Here is a 20,879-nt window from a genome sequence, read left to right as displayed (position 1 = left end):
GAATTTGGTTTGTTGTTCTTCATCCAAGATTTCATCATCTAGTCTAAGTCCTTCTTCTTGGAAGGCAGTTTATCTTTCCAGGTTTTCCTAAGAAACTAAAAATTCTCACTTTAGGGAGAAGATGTGTCTTCAGCTAGTGCAGCTGGCATGTGAAATCTAACTAGTTCACACCGGAAAAAAAAACTCTGTTACCCGGTTTTCTCTGTTTGGGTCCAGTATCAGCCATCTGTCACCGCCGCCCTTCCTCTGTCAGAAAGTGCTGTTGGTGGTGGCAGGAGTCACGCCACCAGAATTCTATCCCTTTACATCTGTTTTTAAAGCTTAAAAGCTAAAAGTTGTAACAGTCCAAAGTTTTCCTACTTGAGCATTGCCTTTTGGGCTCTGTCCTCCGGGGACCATTGTGTTATCTCTGTTGATGAAATGAATAATTAATTAAATTAATAAATAAATTAATAATAAATTAAATTAATGAGTGGGTGGCTCCTTGGCACAGCACTTTAACTAAGCATGTGGCGGTGCCTGTCCCAGCACCACCTTAAGTGGCAAGAAAGGTCCAAAGATGTGTTATACTTCCCCCTAACTTGGTAAACAGGAGACATTAAATTTATTAGTTAAGGTTGAATCCAAAGGATTGGTCACAGAGAAAATGAAGGATTATCACCATCCCCTGCTCCACCCTGGGTGGCCACAGAGTGTGCTGAAGGTTTTGGTTGTTGTTTTGGTTTTTATATGTGAAGTGAGTGTGGTAATGCCCAACAGAATTGTTTTTGGAATTGACATATTGTATAGAAACCCAGAAAAGGTACAACCGTGAGGACAGAAAGTAGGTTAGCATTAGCTTAGGGCTGAGGGTAGGATGGAGGAGTAACTGTTAAGGGGTAGGTGCTAATCCCCACCAGGCGAGAAGACCACTACCACAATTTTTAAGCCAAATCTGAAGCAAACTTTATTAAATACTGGCCAGATCCACCCTGGATTCTCAGAGAAGGACTGTGAATTACATTAGTTAGAGATTTATAAAGTCAAAACCCACAAGGGTCATGCTTCCCGGTTTTGTCCAACTGGGGATAAGCATACACACATCCTGGCGTACTTCCTGCCTATGTCCCTCCCACTTATGTGTGATCAAGCACATTCTGTGTGGTTGGGACAACCAAGCTTGTTTGCAGAAGCAAAACCCTGTGGTTTAGTATCTTATATAAACAACAACTCCCTTCATCCCAGGAAATTATCTCTCCTAGAGTAAGTAGGGCTTACAGGTTAGAGGCATTTTTGTTTTAAAGATCTCTGAGGCACAGTAATTAAAACTTAAAACATAACTTTAGCCCTCACATAGGTTCTGTGGAGAATAAAAATGGTCTAAACGTAGACTTCAATGGTAGTTGCACCGTCCTATGAATGTTCTAAAACCACATGCATTCTAAATGAATAAATTTTATTTTGTGTGAATTCTATCTTGGACATTTAACAAGCTAAGTGAGCCAAAGTTAATGCACAGAAGATATTTATCACAGTGAGTGGAGCACCATAAATGAGCAATGGTATTAGCTGTCCCTGTTGTTATATCATTTCTTTAGCAATGATGTAGAAAGGTCTTTGAACTCCCTTAGATTCACCTACCTTACGTGCAAGTGCACCCTGGCCGCAGCATCTGGGCTGTACTGCTCCCTTGTGGCCAACCCTGGCTAGCCTATTTCACCTGATGAGCCTCATTGCTCATCCCCAAAGGCTTGAAAAAGGAAACTAACTGGAGGCTCAAATTATCTTTTCAACTCTTCTCACTTGGGTATGTTTAGACCGTTGGTCCATTTGGAGGCTCAGGTTCATGTTATATTTAAGATAGATCTCTGACTTCACTTTTTCCAAGTTAGTAGCCATCCAATCTAATACTGTTTATTGAATAGCCATTCCTTTTCCTGCAGATGTAAATCAGGAACAAATACAAATATCACACACACACACACACACACACACACACACACACACACACGGGCACATGCACATGTCAGCCAGTAGTGGCACACACCTTTAATCTCAGAACTTGGGGGGCAGAGGCAGGCGAATCTCCGTGACTTTGAGGCCAGCCTGGTCTACAGAGTAGTTCCAAGACAGTCAGGGCTACATGAGGAGACCCTCTCTCAAAGGGGAGGTAGTGGAGGGGGGAGAAGAACATAGTTTGCCTCTGTGGTGCATTTTGGTTAAAAGCGCAAGTGGATTCAGGAAAGATCTGACCGGAGTTGTTACGAGGTGGGAAGAGTGAGCCGTTCCTTACAGTGTACTGGGATCAAGCCAGCACACCAGGGATGTAGAAGGGACAAAGATGAACTGTCCCTAAGACGTCAAGGGTCACTGAGGAGCAAAGAGGAAAGAAAAGCAGAAAAGTCTCTACCTTTGTTCAGTTCATACGTTTTCTAGTGTTGAAGAATTTTACGTTGAGGGTGCAATACTTCTTGCCCATGAATAAGGCCCTGGGCTCAATCCCCAGCACCACCAAAGAAGGTAAACAATATCCTTTAATGGATTTGGTGACGGGAATGATAATGATGTTGTTGATAAGCCTGTCTCTCCATATAAAGATGTGAAGTAGCCAGGTGTGGTGGCCCACACCTATAATTCCAGCACTCAGGATATTGAGTCAGAAGCATCATGAATTTGAAATTTGTCTCCAGAGTGAGTTCTAGGTCTACCTTAATCCCGTCACTAGGGAGGCAGAGGCAGGAGCATCTCTATGAGTTGAAGGCCAGCCTAGTCCACATAGCAGCACCAGAGCCAGAAAGAGGAGGAGGAGGAAGAAGAACAAGAGGCAAAGTAAAACCAAGCAACTGCTTGTCAGTCATGAGATGCCCCTCTTCAACCCCACCCTCCAGCTAATCCAGTCCCTTGTTTACCTAGCTAAAGAATACTACATTCTCTTTGCTAATTTACTCAGAATTGCTGTTGAATAAACCATTCAGATTAAATAGAAAGGCCAAGCATCGTCGATAACGTTGCTTTCAAACTAGAGAATGTATTCAGCTAAGTGGTAATAAATGAAGTGGTTTTGCTCTTGTGAATTATACTTTTGTGGAAAGTCATTAGCTCCTTTCACTGCAAAAAAGCAAGAACATAAATACAGAACTTCATTCTCTTCCAGCAGAATGGGCTTGACTTTGAAAGCTTTGTCCTTAAGGTTTAAATTGGTCAGCTGAAGAAGGAGAGGACCATTGGAAGGCAAACAGGATAACTTTGAAATAGGATAAGTGTTATGGTACTTTGTTTTGTTTCCTTTAAAGTTATACAGTTCTGTTTTGTTTTAGTTTCTTCCTTTAAAATCAAAATGCTTAGGGATCTGGAGAGATGACTCAGTGGTTAAGAGACCCTACTACTACTCTTGGAGAGGACACAGGTTCACTTCTGAGTACGTCCAGTTTCAGGAGATCCAATACCTTCTTCCGGTCTCTGTGGATGCCACACACGTGTATGGTGTACAGACATCCATGCAGGCATAACACCCACATGCATAAATAAGTAAATCCTTGAAAAGAAATGCTTCGTGATAGGCAAGTTACTCCTGCCCCCTCCCTGGCAAGGACACGTTCTTTTTCGAGGTGACAATGATTGCCTTGCCTACCTCACCTGTGTGGTTTACAGCTGGTGCAGTCCTCTAGGGAGGCTCTGACAAGAAAACAAACAAATAAGCAAACAGTGGTGTCTGAGTGAATATGAAACCAGTTCTATCCTGCACACTCCGTTCATTGCCCTGTTCCCCTCCCCACCAGGATTCAGGCCACACTCAGAATCCCGTCGACAGCGGTGCACCGTACGCTGTGGCTTTGCATGACTTCCCAGCAGGTAAGGACATAAATACTGAGTTGGTGGAGCCCTGGGATGCCCTCCCAAAGCCTGCCTTCCTCACTGCTGAGCCTATAAAACCCGACCCTGCAGATATCATCTTGTTCATCAACGCTGCCTTCAGGAAGGGGCCGCGCACCCAATCATGTCCTTTGAAAGGGATGGGAGATCCCCCCATACAAATGAAAAGTAGCCGTTGCTTACCAGCTATAAATTTTAACTCTGTGATGAAGTTCGTTCTAATTTAATAAAATCAAGAGGATGTTTTAAAAAGATTTTTTAATATACCTCACCCCACCACTTACATATGAGATCAAAGTATTAGATTTTTTAATCATTTTAAGTTATCTTTCATAACCAAGGCTATGAATTTTTTTTTAAAACTATTTGCAACTTATTTACTTATGTACTTGGCAGGCTGATTATTATTTTAGTATAGATAAATTTCTTCCTAAAGAGCTGTAGTACTCCCTTAGTTAATATTTGAAGTTGGAATAGCTTTCAAGGGTGACTGGGAATAATGGTCAGTGTCTCACACCATATCTTTAAAGGCCTTTCAGTGTTGAATGTGTTTTCGGCAAGAGACTTACATTGGCACAATGGGAACCACTGGCCAGGACAATAGTGGTCTTAAAAATGGTTTCCCTTAGTAGATATATCTAATCTTGTCTTAGAAAAGAGAACCTCTAATATAAAAATTTTTAAGTAAAATGTTATGAGAAATTAATTTGGTCAGTGTAAGCCGGTCTGTCTCAGAGTCAGTGGAATATAGTGCCTCTGAGGGCAAAACTAAATGCCCTTTGTTCTGCTTATGGTCACATGGGCAGCTGGGGAAACCCCTCACATGTCCCTATTCTGTGTCACAGAGCAATCCGATGATCTGAGCCTCACATCTGGAGAGATTGTTTATCTTCTCGAAAAGATCGATGCAGAATGGTACAGAGGGAAATGCAGAAACCGGACTGGCGTTTTTCCCGCCAATCACGTCAGAGTCATTGTAAGTGGGTTTTGTTGACTTGATCTGGCCACATGTTCAGTCATTCAGGGGGACACGCAGGTGAGAAAGAGGAACTAGACGCCTGCAGCCGTGAGTTCCTCCTTTCTGTCTTCTCTTGATCATTTGGACATTTTAAAAATAAATCTCCTTTCCACACAGACTAGCTCTGCCAGCAGTCAGTTATGGGAGGGGTAAGGACTCACAGGTTCTGCCCCTAACTGCTATTCACAGAGTCTGAGGGTGGGAGAATCATTATCTTCAGTTGTGTGCCCACTGCTGGGCCCACCATGCTCTCATGGAGGTACATCAGTTGGTAGATCAGTTATCCTTGGAGGGTTCTTAAGCACTGAATGATCTATGTTAATCCTTTGAGACCCTCGGAACATGAGTTACATGCTCCTAGACAGCTCTGAAGGGATGTTCTGTGGGATTGTGGTACCACGTCGGTTTGAGAGTACCAAGACACTTTCACAAGAGGTAGTGCTCCATTCATGGTTTTCCACATAATATTTTCAAGCCTGACTGGATGAAATTATACTGAAGCATCAAAATTTTATAGCCCCTAAAAGCTTAACTTGTGAACACACTCCAGTATGTTGAAGGTCTTCGTGCCAAGCCTTGGCAGCTGTGAAACATGGGGACAACACAGGATTGCTCCTTGAATACTTGTATTAATAGGAAAAGTGTAGCTCACCGCCTGATAAACCTATTGATACTGTGAAATATTAATAACGCTAGCTTAAAAGTTAGCAACTTATTTTGAAGGGGAGAAAAAAACGATAATTTTCCATTATATCAGAAACTTTAAAATCTAAGTATAACAGAAAATCTGTATTTTTCAAATAGAAAAGAGTTTGAGTCTCCTTAATTATGAAACGTAGATCTTAAAACTTGCCCAGCGTAGATGTGGCCTGGTTCTTTGAAGAAATCTAACCACATTCTCTACATTAGTAGTAAGAGTGATGTTAGTTTTAGCGCTCTTCATTTTTCTTCTGCTCGGTGTCAGTGCTTTAAGAAGCACGATTACCACACTGGAATCCATCACACCCAGACGGCCACTTTATTGGTATAAATGTTATTCCTAAGCCCACAAGTTTAAAAAATTGGCTTAAAGCATCAAATTTACAGAATTTATCTAAAAGGGCACTGATCTAATATAGAGTTCCTGGCCTTAAGTAGGTTTTGGCTGCATGCGTATGGCCAAGAGTTTTATCCCAGCCCAGCTCAACTATTTACTGAAGTGCCTGGCGCTTAGTAGACACTCGTGTGTCTCCCTATCCTAGAGGTGGTGAAGGGGCAAGTTCCCTTCCATATGTGGAGAGAACCCACAAATCTGAGCAAACTCCTCATTTGGGGACCATCCTGCCCTTCGTTATGACCTGATGGCTGTCTCAACTTCCTCAGATTAAGTGTAGCGAACTCTCAGGGATAAAATGATGTCAATGTGCTCATGACAGCAGCAAGATTGATTACTCAAGGAGAACTACGTCAGGAACTCTTCCCCCTCTACCCCTTTTAGACAGGGTCTAACTTCAGTAGCCCAGGCTAGCCTCAGCCTCCTGTGTGCTGGTGTTACAGGAGTGTTTTAGACAGGGTCTCACTACTGTAGCCCAGGCTAGCCTCAGCCTCCTGTGTGCTGGTGTTACAGGAGTGTTTTAGACAGGGTTTCACTACTGTAGCCCAGGCTAGCCTTGGCTTCCTGTGTGCAGGTGTTACAGGAGTATTTTAGACAGGGTCTCACTACTGTAGCCCAGGCTAGCCTCCACTCATGATCCTCCTGCCTCAGCCTCCTGTGTGCTGGTGTTACAGAAATGTATTACCACGTCCAGCTGAACCTGCACATTTTTTCCAAAACTCAATTTTGGTTTTCTTAGTGTTCATCAGCTATACCTCCAATGTGTTCAACAGCTAGCTTTCCTGTTTGAGTTCAATCATGCATTTCCTAATTACTTGATGTTAAATTTATCTTAACCAAATTACGAAGAAGAAGCAAGTGTTACCTTGATTTTCTTTGCTAGGTTGATATTCCAGAAGGAAGAAGTGGAAAAAGAGAATCATTTTCGTCTCAATGTGCTAAGTAAGTTTTATCTGTGTTCTTTTATACGAGATAAAAAGGAGGAAGAAATGAAGAATTTCTAAGCGGAATGTGCTTTTAATTCTGAAGAATTTTATTTATTTAATTGTGATAGTGAGAAGCTGGAGACGTGGCTCAGTGGTTAGGATGCAACCTGCTCCTCCAGGGGACTCAAGTTCAGCTCTCAGCACCCTCATTAGGTAGTTTGTAGTCTCCCAACTCCATTTCCAGAAGTCTAGTGCCCTCTGCTGGTCTCTGGAGGTGTGTGCATGCAAACCCACACCTTTTAAAGAAAGGGGTGAGAAAGAGAGGGAGAAGAAGGAAGGAAGGAAGGAAGGAAGGAAGGAAGGAAGGAAGGAAGGAAGGAAGGAAGGAAGGAAGGAAGGAAGGAAGGAAGGAAGGAAGGAAGGAAAAGAGCCTTAAAAAAGGAAAGAAAAGAGAGCCTGGAGAAATGGTTCATGGTTCATCAATTAAGAGCAACTTGTTGCTGACATGTGGCTCACAACCATCCATAACGCCAGTTCCAAGGGATCCAATCAATGCTTTCTTCTGACCTCTGTAGGCAGCAGACATATGTGTGGTGCACATATATACTTCAGGCAAAACACTCATACACATAAATGAATAAAAAAAGAAAACTTTTAAAAAAGAATTCAATTACAACTCAATGCAGCAGACTGATAGAAGCCAGCTTAAGCAACCTTCCAAAGAAGCCTGGGGACAGCGATGAAGCAGTCTAAAGGAACTCTCCCTGATCTGGCTGTCGCCTGCACAGATAGTTTTGTCATCAGTGAGTTTTTAGTGCGGCTTTATAGCGTTTAGTAGCAGGTTTTTTTAGAAGCTTCAACTGTTTTCCTCATGGAAAATATGTATATCTTATAAAAATATGAATCCTACAAAAACAGCCCGGTGAGGTCAGGGCCCAGTTCAGTGGTTGAATGCTTACTTACCTAGCAAAGTATACAGTGCTGAGTTCAAATTCCATCCATGAAAACAAGAAAATGCATCTTAGTAGACATTTTGTATTGTTCGGTTTTTAATGACTAGCCAAAGGTGAGGGAGGAGCTAACTGCAGGCTCTCCCTGCGTGTTTCTGTGTTTGTGAGACCTTTCCAGGGATTTATATGCCTTTTATGCTCCGTTGTAACTCTTGTGTGATTTAAAACCTGACACAGTGCAGCTTTATATTCTAGTTAAATGAGCAAATTAGTCCAGTTCTCTACCTGGTGAAGACTGTAAACCTGTCTGTGAATAGGTCAGGCATAAGGAGGTATTCCCAGGGGACTGGAGACAATAAACGCAAAGGTTATCACAAATAAGAAAATTTTTGGTGTCACAGCATCAAGTCATCGGGTCGAACTTCAGGCTGTGTGTCTGCTCTGAACAACAGATACCTCATGGCCAGGTTGAGTTTACATCGTAATTTGAATTCTGCAAGGGCCAGCCTTTCCTTTATAGGTGGTTGTTTTCTCTTTAGATTTCTGCTGTTGAAACTTCCTTGCTGAGACCTCAAATCAACAGTGTGGTATTAAATCAGGCCTTCTACAGACCAACTTCTTTCCCCCTTGTGTCTTATTTGCCATCAGAGTTGCAGATCACTGAAGGGTTGTTCTAGTCTCGGAAATGCAGCTTTCTTAAAGGTGCCCACAATCCTTACAGAGCAACAAAGCAGATGAAAGATTATGTGTTTCGCCAACTTTCTGTTTCTTCTGACTTCCTAAATTGTCAGCTCGCTGATTCAATCATGACAGAGTGAGCATCCCCTCTGCTGGGCAGATGCCACTCTTGTAGTATCTTCATCCTTAAGCAAGACTTTGATGTCTTGCCCTGAGATTCTCAGGGGAACTACTCCAATCCCAGCATGTTTGTGATTGAAAGGGTTCAGACTGAGCCATGGATTGCTTTGGCACAAAGACACAAACACTTGGAGTCTAGGGAGATTCTGTAATTAAATAAAACATGACCAAAAGGCAGATGTGCAGTGTAGACTACCAGGCTGCTACTGATCCGGAGAACGTCACTATCTAGAAATAACCCTTGTTATTTAGAGATGTAACTTACTCTTTTCGTAAAAGTTTTTTTCATAGAACAAATATACTGTGTTCCGTAGTAAACAGGCTATTTACTGAAAGACTGAATGTGAGTTAGAAAGCTTTTTTGAAGTCACTGCTAGAGAACACTTTGTTCTGGTTTTGTTGTTGTTTGGTTTGGTTTTATTTTGGTTTTCAAGGCAGGATTTCTCTGTGTAGCCTTGGCTGTCCTGGAGTTCCCTGTGTAGACCAGGCTAGCCTCAAACTCACAGAGATCCACCTGTCTCTGCCTCCTGAATGCTGGGATTAAAGGCACGTGCCACCACTGCCCAATCACTTTATCCTGCTTTAAGAAATGTTGCTTAGCCAGCAATTAAAGGCGGTGGCACACAGCTTAATCCCAGCACTCGGAATGCAGAGACAAACGGGTGTGAGTTCGAGGACAGCCAGCATTACACAGAGAAACCCTATCTCAGAAAACAAAAGCAAATTAACAAAAGGTTGTTAGTTAATGGTAGACTTGACGGGAAAGCCTGTGAAGGGTTTTAGTTTTCGTAAATGCTCTTACGTTAACCATAACCATGTTCTTTGTTCAGAGGCCCACGATGTGTTGCTCGATTTGAATATATTGGAGACCAGAAGGATGAGTTAAGTTTCTCCGAGGGAGAAGTAATTATTCTGAAAGAGTATGTGAATGAGGAATGGGCTAGAGGAGAGATTCGAGACCGGACGGGGATCTTCCCCCTTAACTTTGTAGAGCTTGTTGAGGATCTTCCCCCATCTGGTGCAAATATTCTAAGTGAGTATGGAGAGCACGGGTGCTTACTGTGTTGTTGCCTAATTCAAATGAACCGGTAATTAATAACACTTAAGATGCTTGATAATCCATATTGCCATATTCATAAGGTAGAAGGAACACTTACATTGAATGGTAATTTATGTCAGAAACTGGTTGTATTTATTGCTTTAGGTAATTAGCAATGGCTGCCTATGAGAAGTGACAAAGTGGCTCTGTCACTAAGTTCTGTGGTAACTGAACTTAGACAGTGGGTGAGACAGTTAATTGTGAGTCCTGGTCTACAAATAAACAGTGCCAAGAAGCTAATACCAAGAGACTGGTCTGGAATTCCAGACTCCACACTCTCGCCCACCCAACAATTTTCCTCTAATACTGTCTAATAAATTCTAATAAATAGTCTTTCATTTGACTTTCTTTTTTGAATGTAGACACAAAGGTGCCACCAAAGACCAAAAATGAAGACCCTGGCTCAAATTCTCAGGTAGGCTGTTTGAATGGATAACTGCAATGACAGCCACATTTAAACCCTGGAAAACTGATACTATAATTATTGAGAGAAAACAGTATGAACCCACATTTCTTGTTGTATAGCAAATGTTTCCAGTAGATTTGATGGTTGATCATAAAATCTGTGGGAAGACATGCAGGCCCTGAGGCAAAGCAAAGAAATGTGGTCTCCCCATTTCTGTCTTCATGTCACATGCGTTCCATTCCATACTCTCTTTCTTGTAGAGGGGTTAAGTTAGGGTCTGGGAGCCCAGGCTGACCTTGAAGCCTTACCGTCCTGCCTCTACCCCCCAAGTGGTGATGCACAAGTGTGCATGACCATGCCTGGCGCCCTCTCCTTCTCTCTCTCTAAAGCTGTTTTCCTCTCATGATCTTCATTACAGTTTCCTCTCTCTCTCTCTCTCTCTCTCTCTCTCTCTCTCTCTCTCTCTCTCTCACACACACACACACACACATACACAATTAGATACTGTTTGGGTTGGTTTTGTTTGTTTGTTTGTCTGTTTAATTTTGCTTTTTAGTTTTTGGTTTGTGTTTTGTTTTGGATAAAATCTCACTCTGTAGCCCAGGCTGGCCTCAAATATGTGGCCATCCTCCTGCCTCAGCTTCCCAAGTGCTGGGATTACAGGGGTGGGGCACCAACCTGGCAGGTAAGGGGTTTTTAGGTTTAAGTGCTCCGCCAGGCCCTGCAGAAGGTGTTCCCCCTGTGCCCTCTGATTTCACTCTCACAGCAACCCTGAGATGAAACCGAATCTCAGAGAAGCCCGGTGTCTCACACACAGTGAGGAAATGGCAGAGCCGGGTCTGGAACCCTTGCCTGCCTGGCTGCAAAGCCTCTGTACCTGTACCCTCCACTACCTGTTAGAGGTTCTGAAATACGAGTTCCCATCCAACTGGGAAGAGCTGCCTCTTTATAGGGCAGAGCCTTCTAATGCATTGAGGGGCGTTAAAGATGTGGTCTTGCTATGTAGACAGACAGGCCTCAAACTCTAGAGAGATCAGCCAGCCTCTGCCTCCTAGCGACTGGGATTAAAGTCATGTACCACTATGCCTGGTAGATAAATATTCTTTTGTTTTGTTTTGTTATGTTTTGTTTTCATTTGGTTTGGCTTTTTTTTAATTTATTTATTATGTATATAATGTTCTGGGCACCAGATCTCATTACAGATGGTTGTGAGCCATCATGTGGTTGCTGGGAATTGAACTCAGGACCTCCGGAACAGCAGTCAGTTCTCTTAACCTCTGAACCATCTCTCCAGCCTGGTTTGGTTTTTAAGACAGGGTTTTTCTGTGTAACAACCCTAGTTGTCTTGGAACTATCTCTGTAAACCAGGCTGGCCTCAAACTCACTGAGATCCACCTGCCTCTGCCTTCCAAGTGCTGGGATTAAAGGTATGTGCCACCACCACCTGGCCAGTGTTCTTTTTTAAAAAGCTTTTTTTCCATTTTATTTTTTATTTAAATGGGTATTTTTGTTACATGTATTCTATGCATCATGAATATGCAGTGCCATAGGATGGCAAAGCAGAGCATCAGATCTCCTGGAACTGGAGTTACACAGGATTGTGAGCCACCATGTGGGTGCTGGGAATGAAACCCAGATCTTCTGGAAGAGCAGCCAGTGCTCTTAACTACTGAACCGTCTCTCCAACCCCGTGTGTTCTCTCTCTCTCTCTCTCTCTCTCTCTCTCTCTCTCTCTCTCTCTCTGTGTGTGTGTGTGTGTGTATGTGTGTGTGTGTGTGTGTGTGTGCACCCTATGTGTGCAGGAACCTGTAGAGGCAAGAAGAGAATGTCTTATCCCCTGGAACTTGAGTTACAGGTAGTTTTAAACTATCCTGTGAGTGCTGGGAACCAAACCCAAGTCCTCTGCAAGAGCAGTAAGTGCTTTTAGCTGCTGAGTCACCTCTCCACTCCCACAGAAAATGTTCTTAAAGGAGAATTAGAAGTAGCCTATCACATTAGACTAGGTCACAAGACAGAAATTCCTGCTTAGATATTACATGTTCCTTAAGAGTAGCAAAACCATAAACTCTCTAGGAGAGAAGGGTGTGTTCTTAACCACTGAGCCATCCCACCTGCCCCCGCGACCCCTTAGCTTTCATTCCTCATCGTTCTTGAAGCCTGGGGATAAACCCTCACCTTCCTTACGAGACTCCCGCTCTGAGACAGGATGGCAGCCCTGCTGGAGAGTGGTGCAAAGCCCTTCACAGTTTCGTGGCCGAGACCAGCGAGGACCTCTCCTTCAAACGCGGAGACCGGATCCTGATCCTTGAGCGGCTAGACACGGACTGGTACCGCGGCCGACTGCATGACAGGGAAGGCATCTTCCCAGCCGTGTTCGTGCAGCCCTGCCCAGGTATGACAGCTGCCAGGCGTGACTTCCTCTTCAGGGAAGGACCCAAGGCTTTTAAATAGTATTTATTTAAATGTATTCCTTTACCTCTGCCCTTTCTTGACTTAAGTTCCTTATCTACATCTAGAGAGATGATTGTGGAGGGGAAAAGATAAAGATATCACTAAACAACAGCAAACTGTCTATTAAATAGACTTTGTACAGTTCTTTTCCTGCTAAGTTAAATAAATTTATTTAACTTTATTTTTTTTTTGCAAGTTAAATAAATTCAAAACTAATTGAAAATATTCAAAGAGCGACAAGACAGGTTCTTAGGATGTTTGTGTTTTGTGTGATTTTCTTCCTGCATATTTGAGATTCTCGTGTCTTCACAGCTGAGGCAAAAAGCATGGCTACCACAATATTGAAGGGGAGGAAGGTCAAAGCCCTCTATGATTTCCTTGGGGAAAATGATGATGAACTCTCTTTCAAGGTCAGACTACATACCTTTTTATATCTCTCTAACAGTACGTATTTTGCAATGTACATATGATTGAAATATTGATCATTACCTAAGAATAAGGAGCTCTCAGATCCTAGTTGTTTTTTTAAAAAAATTTATTTATTATGTGTACAGTGTTCTGCCTGCAGGCCAGAAGAGGGCACCAGATATCATTACAGATGATTGTAAACCACCATGTGGTTGCTGGGAGTTGAACTCAGGACCTCTGGAAAAGCAGCCAGTGCTCTTAACCTCTGAGCCATCTCTCCACCCCTCAGACCATAATTAGAAGGGAAGAGAGTGGATAGAACTGGACGTGGTAACACAGTCCTATAATTCCAGCTCTCAGGAGGCAGAGGCAGGAAGATCATCTATTTGAAGCCAGCTTGAACCTCTCGTGAGGCCTTGTCCAAAAGTGGGAAGAGGGTAGCTGGGAAGGAGGAGCATGTGAATAAGGCTTTGATAGTTTACATTGTCAACTGTCATGTCAGGAATGAGGGAAAACCTTAGCTTAGTAACCACAGCCTTCAAATAGTTCCTGTATCCTCCGTCTTTGAAGGCATTCCATCCCCAGCAAAGAATGAAAGGCTCCAGGAGCAGTTGGATAAGATGAGACCTGGAACAGGAGACTGCCCAAATGAGGTTTCACTCATCTCTAGGGAGTCTCTAGGGAGAGAACTAAAGAGGCTAACCAGCCTAGCGGGGCTGCGGGCAAGGTGTCGGGTGAAGTTGCCAACTCCTGCTTTGTGTCAGTTTCCTGTATTCTAAAACTGTTCTGCCTTTTATATTAAAATATCATTTCTACTATAAAATATTGCTAATAAATGACAGGCATCACAAACTGAGTTGGTAACTCTAATCTTTTTCTAACACCTTGATCCACAAACTCCTCAAGCTGGGAAACTGCTGCCTTGCTCTTTCTCAGTCTTGCAAATCGGAGACCCAAGATGTACTCCTTGTCTTCAGATAAAATGTTGTTAGAAGTGAAGACTCTGAATTTAGACTTTTAGGGTGTTGTTTTGCTTTCGTTTGTGCCGATTTACAGAATTCACAGCAAACTCCACAAGAAACAGAGTGTCTTCACGAACGAGTGGCTCATAGGTCAAATAGCTGTGGAGTTTTCTGTTAAGGGTCTCTTCACTGCTTTCAGTGCTATTGGTCATTAATATTTTATCACATATTACTTAAATACAAATGTCTACAGCATTATAGTAAATAGATACCTTATATAGTCCTAGCATTCTGGACTGACAGTGGTTAGAAAAATAGCCTCAACTATTCATTATATTATAACTTAGGGCAGAAGTAACTTATTTGTAACAAATTTTGAATCGCCAAAATTTTACATATTTAAGCAAAGTAGAATAGATATATGACATTTGATAGTCACCATGTTTTCAGTCCATTCTCCATACAGGAAAGACTTTAATCACATAATTTTTGCAGGCAGCTAGGTAGTGGTGCTACAAAGAATTCCATTTATTCTGGTAAAGATATTTTTTTGAAGTAGCCCAGGTCATCTTAGACCTTTGCAGAATTCTAAAGTCAGGCTCTAGGAAATTACTAGACACCATAAGGAGCAAAATCATATCTTCATCTGGTAAGGGAATTATAATCTGCACATATGTAAGACACACGACCACTGTGACTAACATAGATGAGGATAAAACGGTATTCTTTGTCAAGGCAAAGCACTTAAGATGGGATGCCTGAAAATTGATGCTGAGGCTAGTGAGTGATAGAATGAGCCACGTGTTAGAGGGAAACACTGTTATGAGCAAGAATTAAGAGTATACTAGGCTCAGGCTGTTCACAGAGCAGTTTTATAGTAACTTTGCACTGTGAACTTGGTGACCTCGTAGCCTTTTAGTTAGGACTATGGGCCCTAGATACCCTGAGGTTTGAGGCTCCGTGTTAATTATGTGTGCAATCCTGATAAGATGCGTGACACCTGGGCTTCAGGTTCTTCATCTATAAAACAAGAAAACATAGAGCTGGGGAGGGGACCAGTGCATCAGGCACTTGCTGTGCATGTCAGGATCTGGATTCAGATGTCCAGTAGCTGTGTAAATGCCAGGAGGTTATGGCATTCAGGCGGAGACGGGGATCTTCTAAGCAAGCTGGCTAGCTTACTAGCTGAATTCGTGAGTTCTGGGTTCAAGAGATCTTTCCTCAGGACAAGGCAGAGAATGATTGAGGAAGACAGTGGCATCAACCTCTGGCTTCCATGTGTATACATACACATGCACTTGTGCACACATGAGCTCACACACCGAAACACGAGCACATACATGCATGCCCAACACACACACACACACACAAATAATAATAATAAAATACAAAAATCTCTAAACTGAGGGTACTAAGAGTGCTCATCTCTAGAAACAGTCATTTAAATAAGTTCAGTTTTTGTAAGGAAAAGGCTAGGACAAGGCACACAGGGAGCATATGGCTCACTCTCCTATCTGTAATCTTTACGGAGGTGTGACGGTCAGTGTCCCTCTTTGATGGCCCTCATGAGAAGCAAAGCCGTGCTCTGTGTCTCTCCATGGGCTTGTCCTCCCACTCTAGAGTCCATTATTACTTTACTATACCTATATTACCGAGAGAAGTGTCTGCTACATAGTAGGTATTCTGTAAATACTTGTTAAATGAAAGTATGTATGCTTGTGTGTATATAGCTGATACTGTTATTGATTAAAGAGTAATTCAGATTAGGAATTGTGAACATAAGCAGGAAATAGTGTGCAGTAAGACTGACAGCGGCGGGGGTCTTTGAGTCTACTTTGAGAAAAACAGGCCTGCGAGCAAATGTCATCATTAGGTATACATCATCTGTTTGACTTATCATTTAATCCTCTCTGCAAATCAAGATAAATGAGTTATATAAAGAGAAGATTATTCACGCCGCTCCAGGTAGGCTACGCTCTGTGCTTACACCCTGCAGAAACCAATAATTATTTCTCACTCCTGTCTTCTTCCAGGCTGGAGATGTAATAACAGAGCTGGAGCCCGTGGATGATGACTGGATGTGTGGAGAGCTAATGGGAAGGTCTGGAATATTTCCCAAAAACTACGTTCAGTTTCTGCAAGTCAGCTGAAGGTGAAGCTTGGCTGTTCCTCGGCACGAGAACTCACTTGAACATTCACTTTGACTATCAGATATTTTGCACTATTTTTTTAACAGAAAGAGAAATATCTAAGGTGTATGTGGTACACTAGGATTTCTGAGAGCAGAAAACTTGTAGGTTTTATAGTTTAGCTTTATCCTTGGTGGTAAGGTGTACGTAAACTGTGAGTGGGAAAGCCAGCAAGGAAACGTTACTGGGGATGGCAGGCAGATGCACACGTCCCCTGGGAAATTGTCTGGTGATGGCAGTGCGGGGCGGCTAACGAGCAAGAACTGTACTTGTACCCCTGTCCCCATCCACACACGTGAATTAACCATGCTTCTTCATTTCCTACTTTAGTTTAAAAAGAGGACGTTTGACATTCTACATGCTGTAACTATCAGGATATGGATGGTAATCTGAATTTCATTTTTGATATTCAAATTAATTCTAACAGTTTGAGCACACTATTCTTAGTCCCAGGGCAAATTCTTGCTTTAGGACAGATAGTTTGGTTACTATTGGGACATTTACAAGCAGGTGGGGAAATAGCTCATGTTCCCCCCAAATGATCCTTGTGTTTCCCAGCATTTCCTACTTGTCCTGGGACTTGAAGGATCAAAAGAACCAAAACCATCCCTGAGATGCCTTGCTAATACAACTAACCCTTGCACAGACATGCCACACTTATCTCTTCGTCCGTGTATACTTTATGTTAACAGGGTTATAAAGCACACTTTCTGAATCTGCAATCATTCCTTTGACAATTACTGGTACCCAAAGGAAACTCATTTTCTTTGCATTACCCCAGTAATACATAAAAGCTTTGTCTTGTTATAGTAGTACATTATGAATCATGAACAATATCTTCGAATACAGAGCAAATGGTAAGATGAAAAACCGTACCAAGGCCTCGTAGCTCATTTCTTCTCAATATAATCAGAAGGAAAAATAATTCAAGACGACTGAAGGCTGGTGCAGCCCTCCCCTCCACCGCACCCCCAGCTCATCTCTGCAGTTATTGGAGTAAACACAAGACCACTTTCCCACTGACTAGGGTAACATGTTCTGAGCTTGAAAACTGGTTCTTGCCTGACTGAATCAATTACAGTTTACAAACTCCAGCCAAATGGATTGAAGACAATCTTCCTGACGGATCGGGGGTTAATATTTCACTGGAAATGTGCAACACTTCCCAGTGAGGTTCGTGGCTTTCTTCTCTTTTTTGAGAAAGACTTCCACACGCTGGACCACTTCATCATCTGTGTTGCTTTCCCCATTATCCAAAAAGCTGGGCAACCAGTGATTCCCTGAACACGTGACTTCTATAAGGAAGTAATATTTACTTCATCTTTGACTAAATTTCCTATCCCTAGCATATGGTTGCATTTGATTTTGGAATTAAGGACTTGGAGTTTTTACTACATTTTGGGTGAAAAATGTATAAGGAAAACTCTTGTCAGTTTTCACTCAGATTAATTTCATGAGATTGGGATGACTTAAAAGTGTTATCCAAACTAAATTCTCATTTGTAGCCAGCTATACAAGAGCAAGAAGAGGTCAAGGGTGTGGAGGGGGGCATGAAGTGTCTTTGTCTGTGGGGTTTCAACATCTAATAGTAAAGATTCTGAAAAACCTATCTTTATTGAGGAAAAAAATCCCTCTTAAATATTGGCCTTCTGTAAGCAGAATGATAAGTGCAATAGTTGTGTATCTACTTGACACTATAATAAACTGAACTGAACTTTTCCATTCCTTATCTCAGGCTATACTGTATTTTTCAGAATGTAGGTGGTGTCTTCCTTAGCCTTGTATCTCCAGTCCTCTGCCCAGGTGGGTGGGGTGGTGCTTTGCTAGGTGGGTTGTTGGACAGACAGATGGATGACTTTCACAGGCAGGAACAGCACTATCTTAGCCTACTCAGTACCTTCCCCTTTGTTGACAGAAATATATATTGAAACAAATTCAGTTTTTTGACATTTCACTCGACCGTGTTCTGTGTTGCTCGCTATTTATTTCTCTCTCAACCAATAGAAAGCAAGATGTAGCTGTGGGGTTTCTATGGGCACTTTCTTATTATATTTTCTTATATATTCTATGGGCACTTTCAATTGATTGAAGTCAAGACAAACATCAACCAAAAAAAATTAAGCCGGGTGGTGGTGGTGAATGCCTTTAATCCCAACACTCAAGAGGCAGAGAAAGGCGGATCTCTGTGCGCTCAAAGGCAGCCTTGTCTACAGAGCTAGCTGTAGGACAGGCTTCAAAGCTACAGAGAAACCCTGTCCTAAAAAACAAAAACAAAGAGACAAATATCAACAATGTTCCAAGAAAAATAATTGTATGCAGAGAAAATTTTATAAGAAAGAAATGAGAATAGATTGTTGAGTTTGTTTCCAAAACTTAGGTGAAAGGTTGATATTGTTTGTCAGTCAGCTTTTCACAGTGGCAAAATACCTGATTGTAACTTAAAGGAGAAAATATCTGTTTGGCCTGGTTTCAGAGTTTTTGGTCCAAGGCCATCTAGCTCCATCACCTTCAACTTGAGACACGCCAGAATATCGTGGCGGGGAGCTTTTCACCATACAGAATCCACGAAAGAAGAGGCAGGAAAGGGAAGGGAAAGTAGGGAGCAGAAGGAGAGAAAAGAAAGGGCCAGGCACAAAACATGTTCTTCAAAGAAACATCCCCTGTAGCCTTCCTCCGCTGCCTACTATCCTGCCCAGTTGTGAACTCATCAATGGAGTTCATCCATCATGGATTAGTTAATTCGTCGGGACCTGATCTAGATAGAGTAGCAGTGCCTCTACATAGAGAGCAAACCTTCAACACATGAGCCTTCTGGGGACACCCTCACGCCCACCACAAACACATGAGCCTTCTGGGGACACCTTCATGCCCACCACACATACAAACACATGAGCCTTCTGGGGATACCTCCACGCCCACTACACATACAAACCTCCTGCAATACTCATTTTTTTTAAATTAGGTTAAAATTGAAGAGGCCATTTTAATATATTATCCTTTTTGTTTTATTCTTTGCAGTATGAGGGATTGAGCCCAGTCCTTGTGATACTAGGCAAGCACTCCACTACTTAGCTACATCCCTCGACCCAATGTATTATCCTTTGAACCCTAAAAGATGAGGTGTTTCCTTAGATGCCCTTGTATACCTTGCTGTAATAATGAACTTCCTTCATTGTTCTTGAAAATCAGTCTGTAACATTCAGAAGAGAGAATATTAGTGTATTTATCAAAATGTATCATGAGAACTGACATTAAAAAAATACTTATAGGATTATAAGGCAGTGTCCCTAAAAATCACTGTTTGTATTCAATTTCTTCAATTTAAGTACATAAGCCTGAAAAAGCAGCAGTGGATATATGGATCAATTATAAGGGATTATTTTCACTTTGGTGTGAACATTAATGGTTTCTTTTAGTTAACATCAGTTGCACAGAGGCCACAAGATTTATGATTCAATGCCATTTTGAATATCATTGAATGAATTCATAAGCTGATTTTCAGAACAAATGGGAAATCATTTTCTACCTTACTTTTTACTTCACTGCGTGAAAGCCGCAACATCCAGAGCCTCACTCAGAACACTGCCACCATCTAGGGGCCTCTCCTTTCATTACAAGGCTTTTTCTACCACAGAGCTCAATAAGGAGATTAAAGGGCTGGTAGAGCCCCAAGTACAGCCCAGCTCCACTGAGGACCAATCTAGGCTTTCCCACTGATTATGCTGAAATGATGTGTTTCTCTTTACCTGTAAAAGTCGCCTATGTGGCTGGAGAGATGGCTTAGCAGCTAAGAGCACATCCTGCTCTTCCAGAGGACCCAGCACCCATGGCAGGCAGCTCACAACTGCCTGCAGCCTCAGCTAGAGGACCTGAAACCTCCTCCGGACTCCAGGGGCATCTGCATACAGGTGACACAAAGATATGAGTAAAAATAACTCTTTGAAATGTTTTGGTATTTTCTTAGCCTGTAAAAGTCACAAATGCTCATACAACTCATTTTTAAAAAATCCCCCAGGTATTCCTGTAGTCTCAGTACTATGGAGATTGATGCAGGAGGGAATAAGAGGAGGCAGGGAAGGACTACTTGCACAGAACAAATTAAAACTCCAAAATTTAAGATTTATTTTATGTGAACGAATGTTTTACCTGTGTGTGTGTGTGTGTGTGTGTGTGTGTGTGTGTGTGTGTGTGTGTGTCATGTGCCCATGCAATTCAGAAAATATTGGCTCTTAGAACTGGAGTTACATACTAGTGGTTTTGAGCCACAGTATGAATGCTGGGAATTGAATTTAGGTCCTCTGCAAGAAAAGCTAGTACTCTTAACCACTGAGCCATCTCTTCAGGCCCCTGAAATATTCTTTCAGATAGAAAGAGAAGTACAAGCCAAGCTGGTGTTGCATGCCTGTGATCCCAGCATTTGGGAGGTAGAAGCAGGCAGATTAGAAATCCAAGGCTATTTGGTTAGTGAATTTAGAGCTAGCTTGGGCTATATGAGACTATCTAGGACAGTTGTAGGAAAGAAGTCCTGTCAGTCTCTTATGTACACTAATGTAAGCTAGAAACTCAAGCTGTGAGTTTGTCCACTAATGGACAGTTCCTTTCTCTGTGACTGCTTACACTTCAGGTCTGCTGGTAAGGCTGTGTAACAAGAAGCAATCTCAAAGTAT

At 42.2% G+C, this 20,879-nt stretch overlaps 1 protein-coding gene across 6 annotated transcripts in view; it reads left to right on the top strand.

The window, feature by feature from the left end:
• Sh3d19 (SH3 domain containing 19) overlaps positions 1 to 17,941 on the top strand; it is a 151,853-nt gene extending 133,912 nt beyond the window's left edge. For all 6 annotated transcript variants that reach the window (XM_048424513.3, XM_048424511.3, XM_085682538.2 and 3 more), the window contains 8 exons: positions 3,759 to 3,831; positions 4,698 to 4,828; positions 6,847 to 6,905; positions 9,528 to 9,730; positions 10,159 to 10,211; positions 12,408 to 12,594; positions 12,966 to 13,063; positions 16,057 to 17,941. In XM_048424513.3, the coding sequence (XP_048280470.3) occupies positions 3,759 to 3,831; positions 4,698 to 4,828; positions 6,847 to 6,905; positions 9,528 to 9,730; positions 10,159 to 10,211; positions 12,408 to 12,594; positions 12,966 to 13,063; positions 16,057 to 16,173 (921 nt within the window). In that variant the 3' untranslated portion in view covers positions 16,174 to 17,941. The remainder of the gene's footprint in view (positions 1 to 3,758; positions 3,832 to 4,697; positions 4,829 to 6,846; positions 6,906 to 9,527; positions 9,731 to 10,158; positions 10,212 to 12,407; positions 12,595 to 12,965; positions 13,064 to 16,056) is intronic.
• Positions 17,942 to 20,879: the final 2,938 nt, after the last annotated feature.

The sequence above is a fragment of the Myodes glareolus genome, chromosome 20, assembly GCF_982192425.1.
Source record: "Myodes glareolus chromosome 20, mMyoGla1.1, whole genome shotgun sequence".
In the NCBI taxonomy this organism is placed as follows: domain Eukaryota; kingdom Metazoa; phylum Chordata; class Mammalia; order Rodentia; family Cricetidae; genus Myodes; species Myodes glareolus.
Note: the sequence above shows the minus strand (reverse complement) of the source record. Positions and strands in the feature narration are given on the sequence as shown.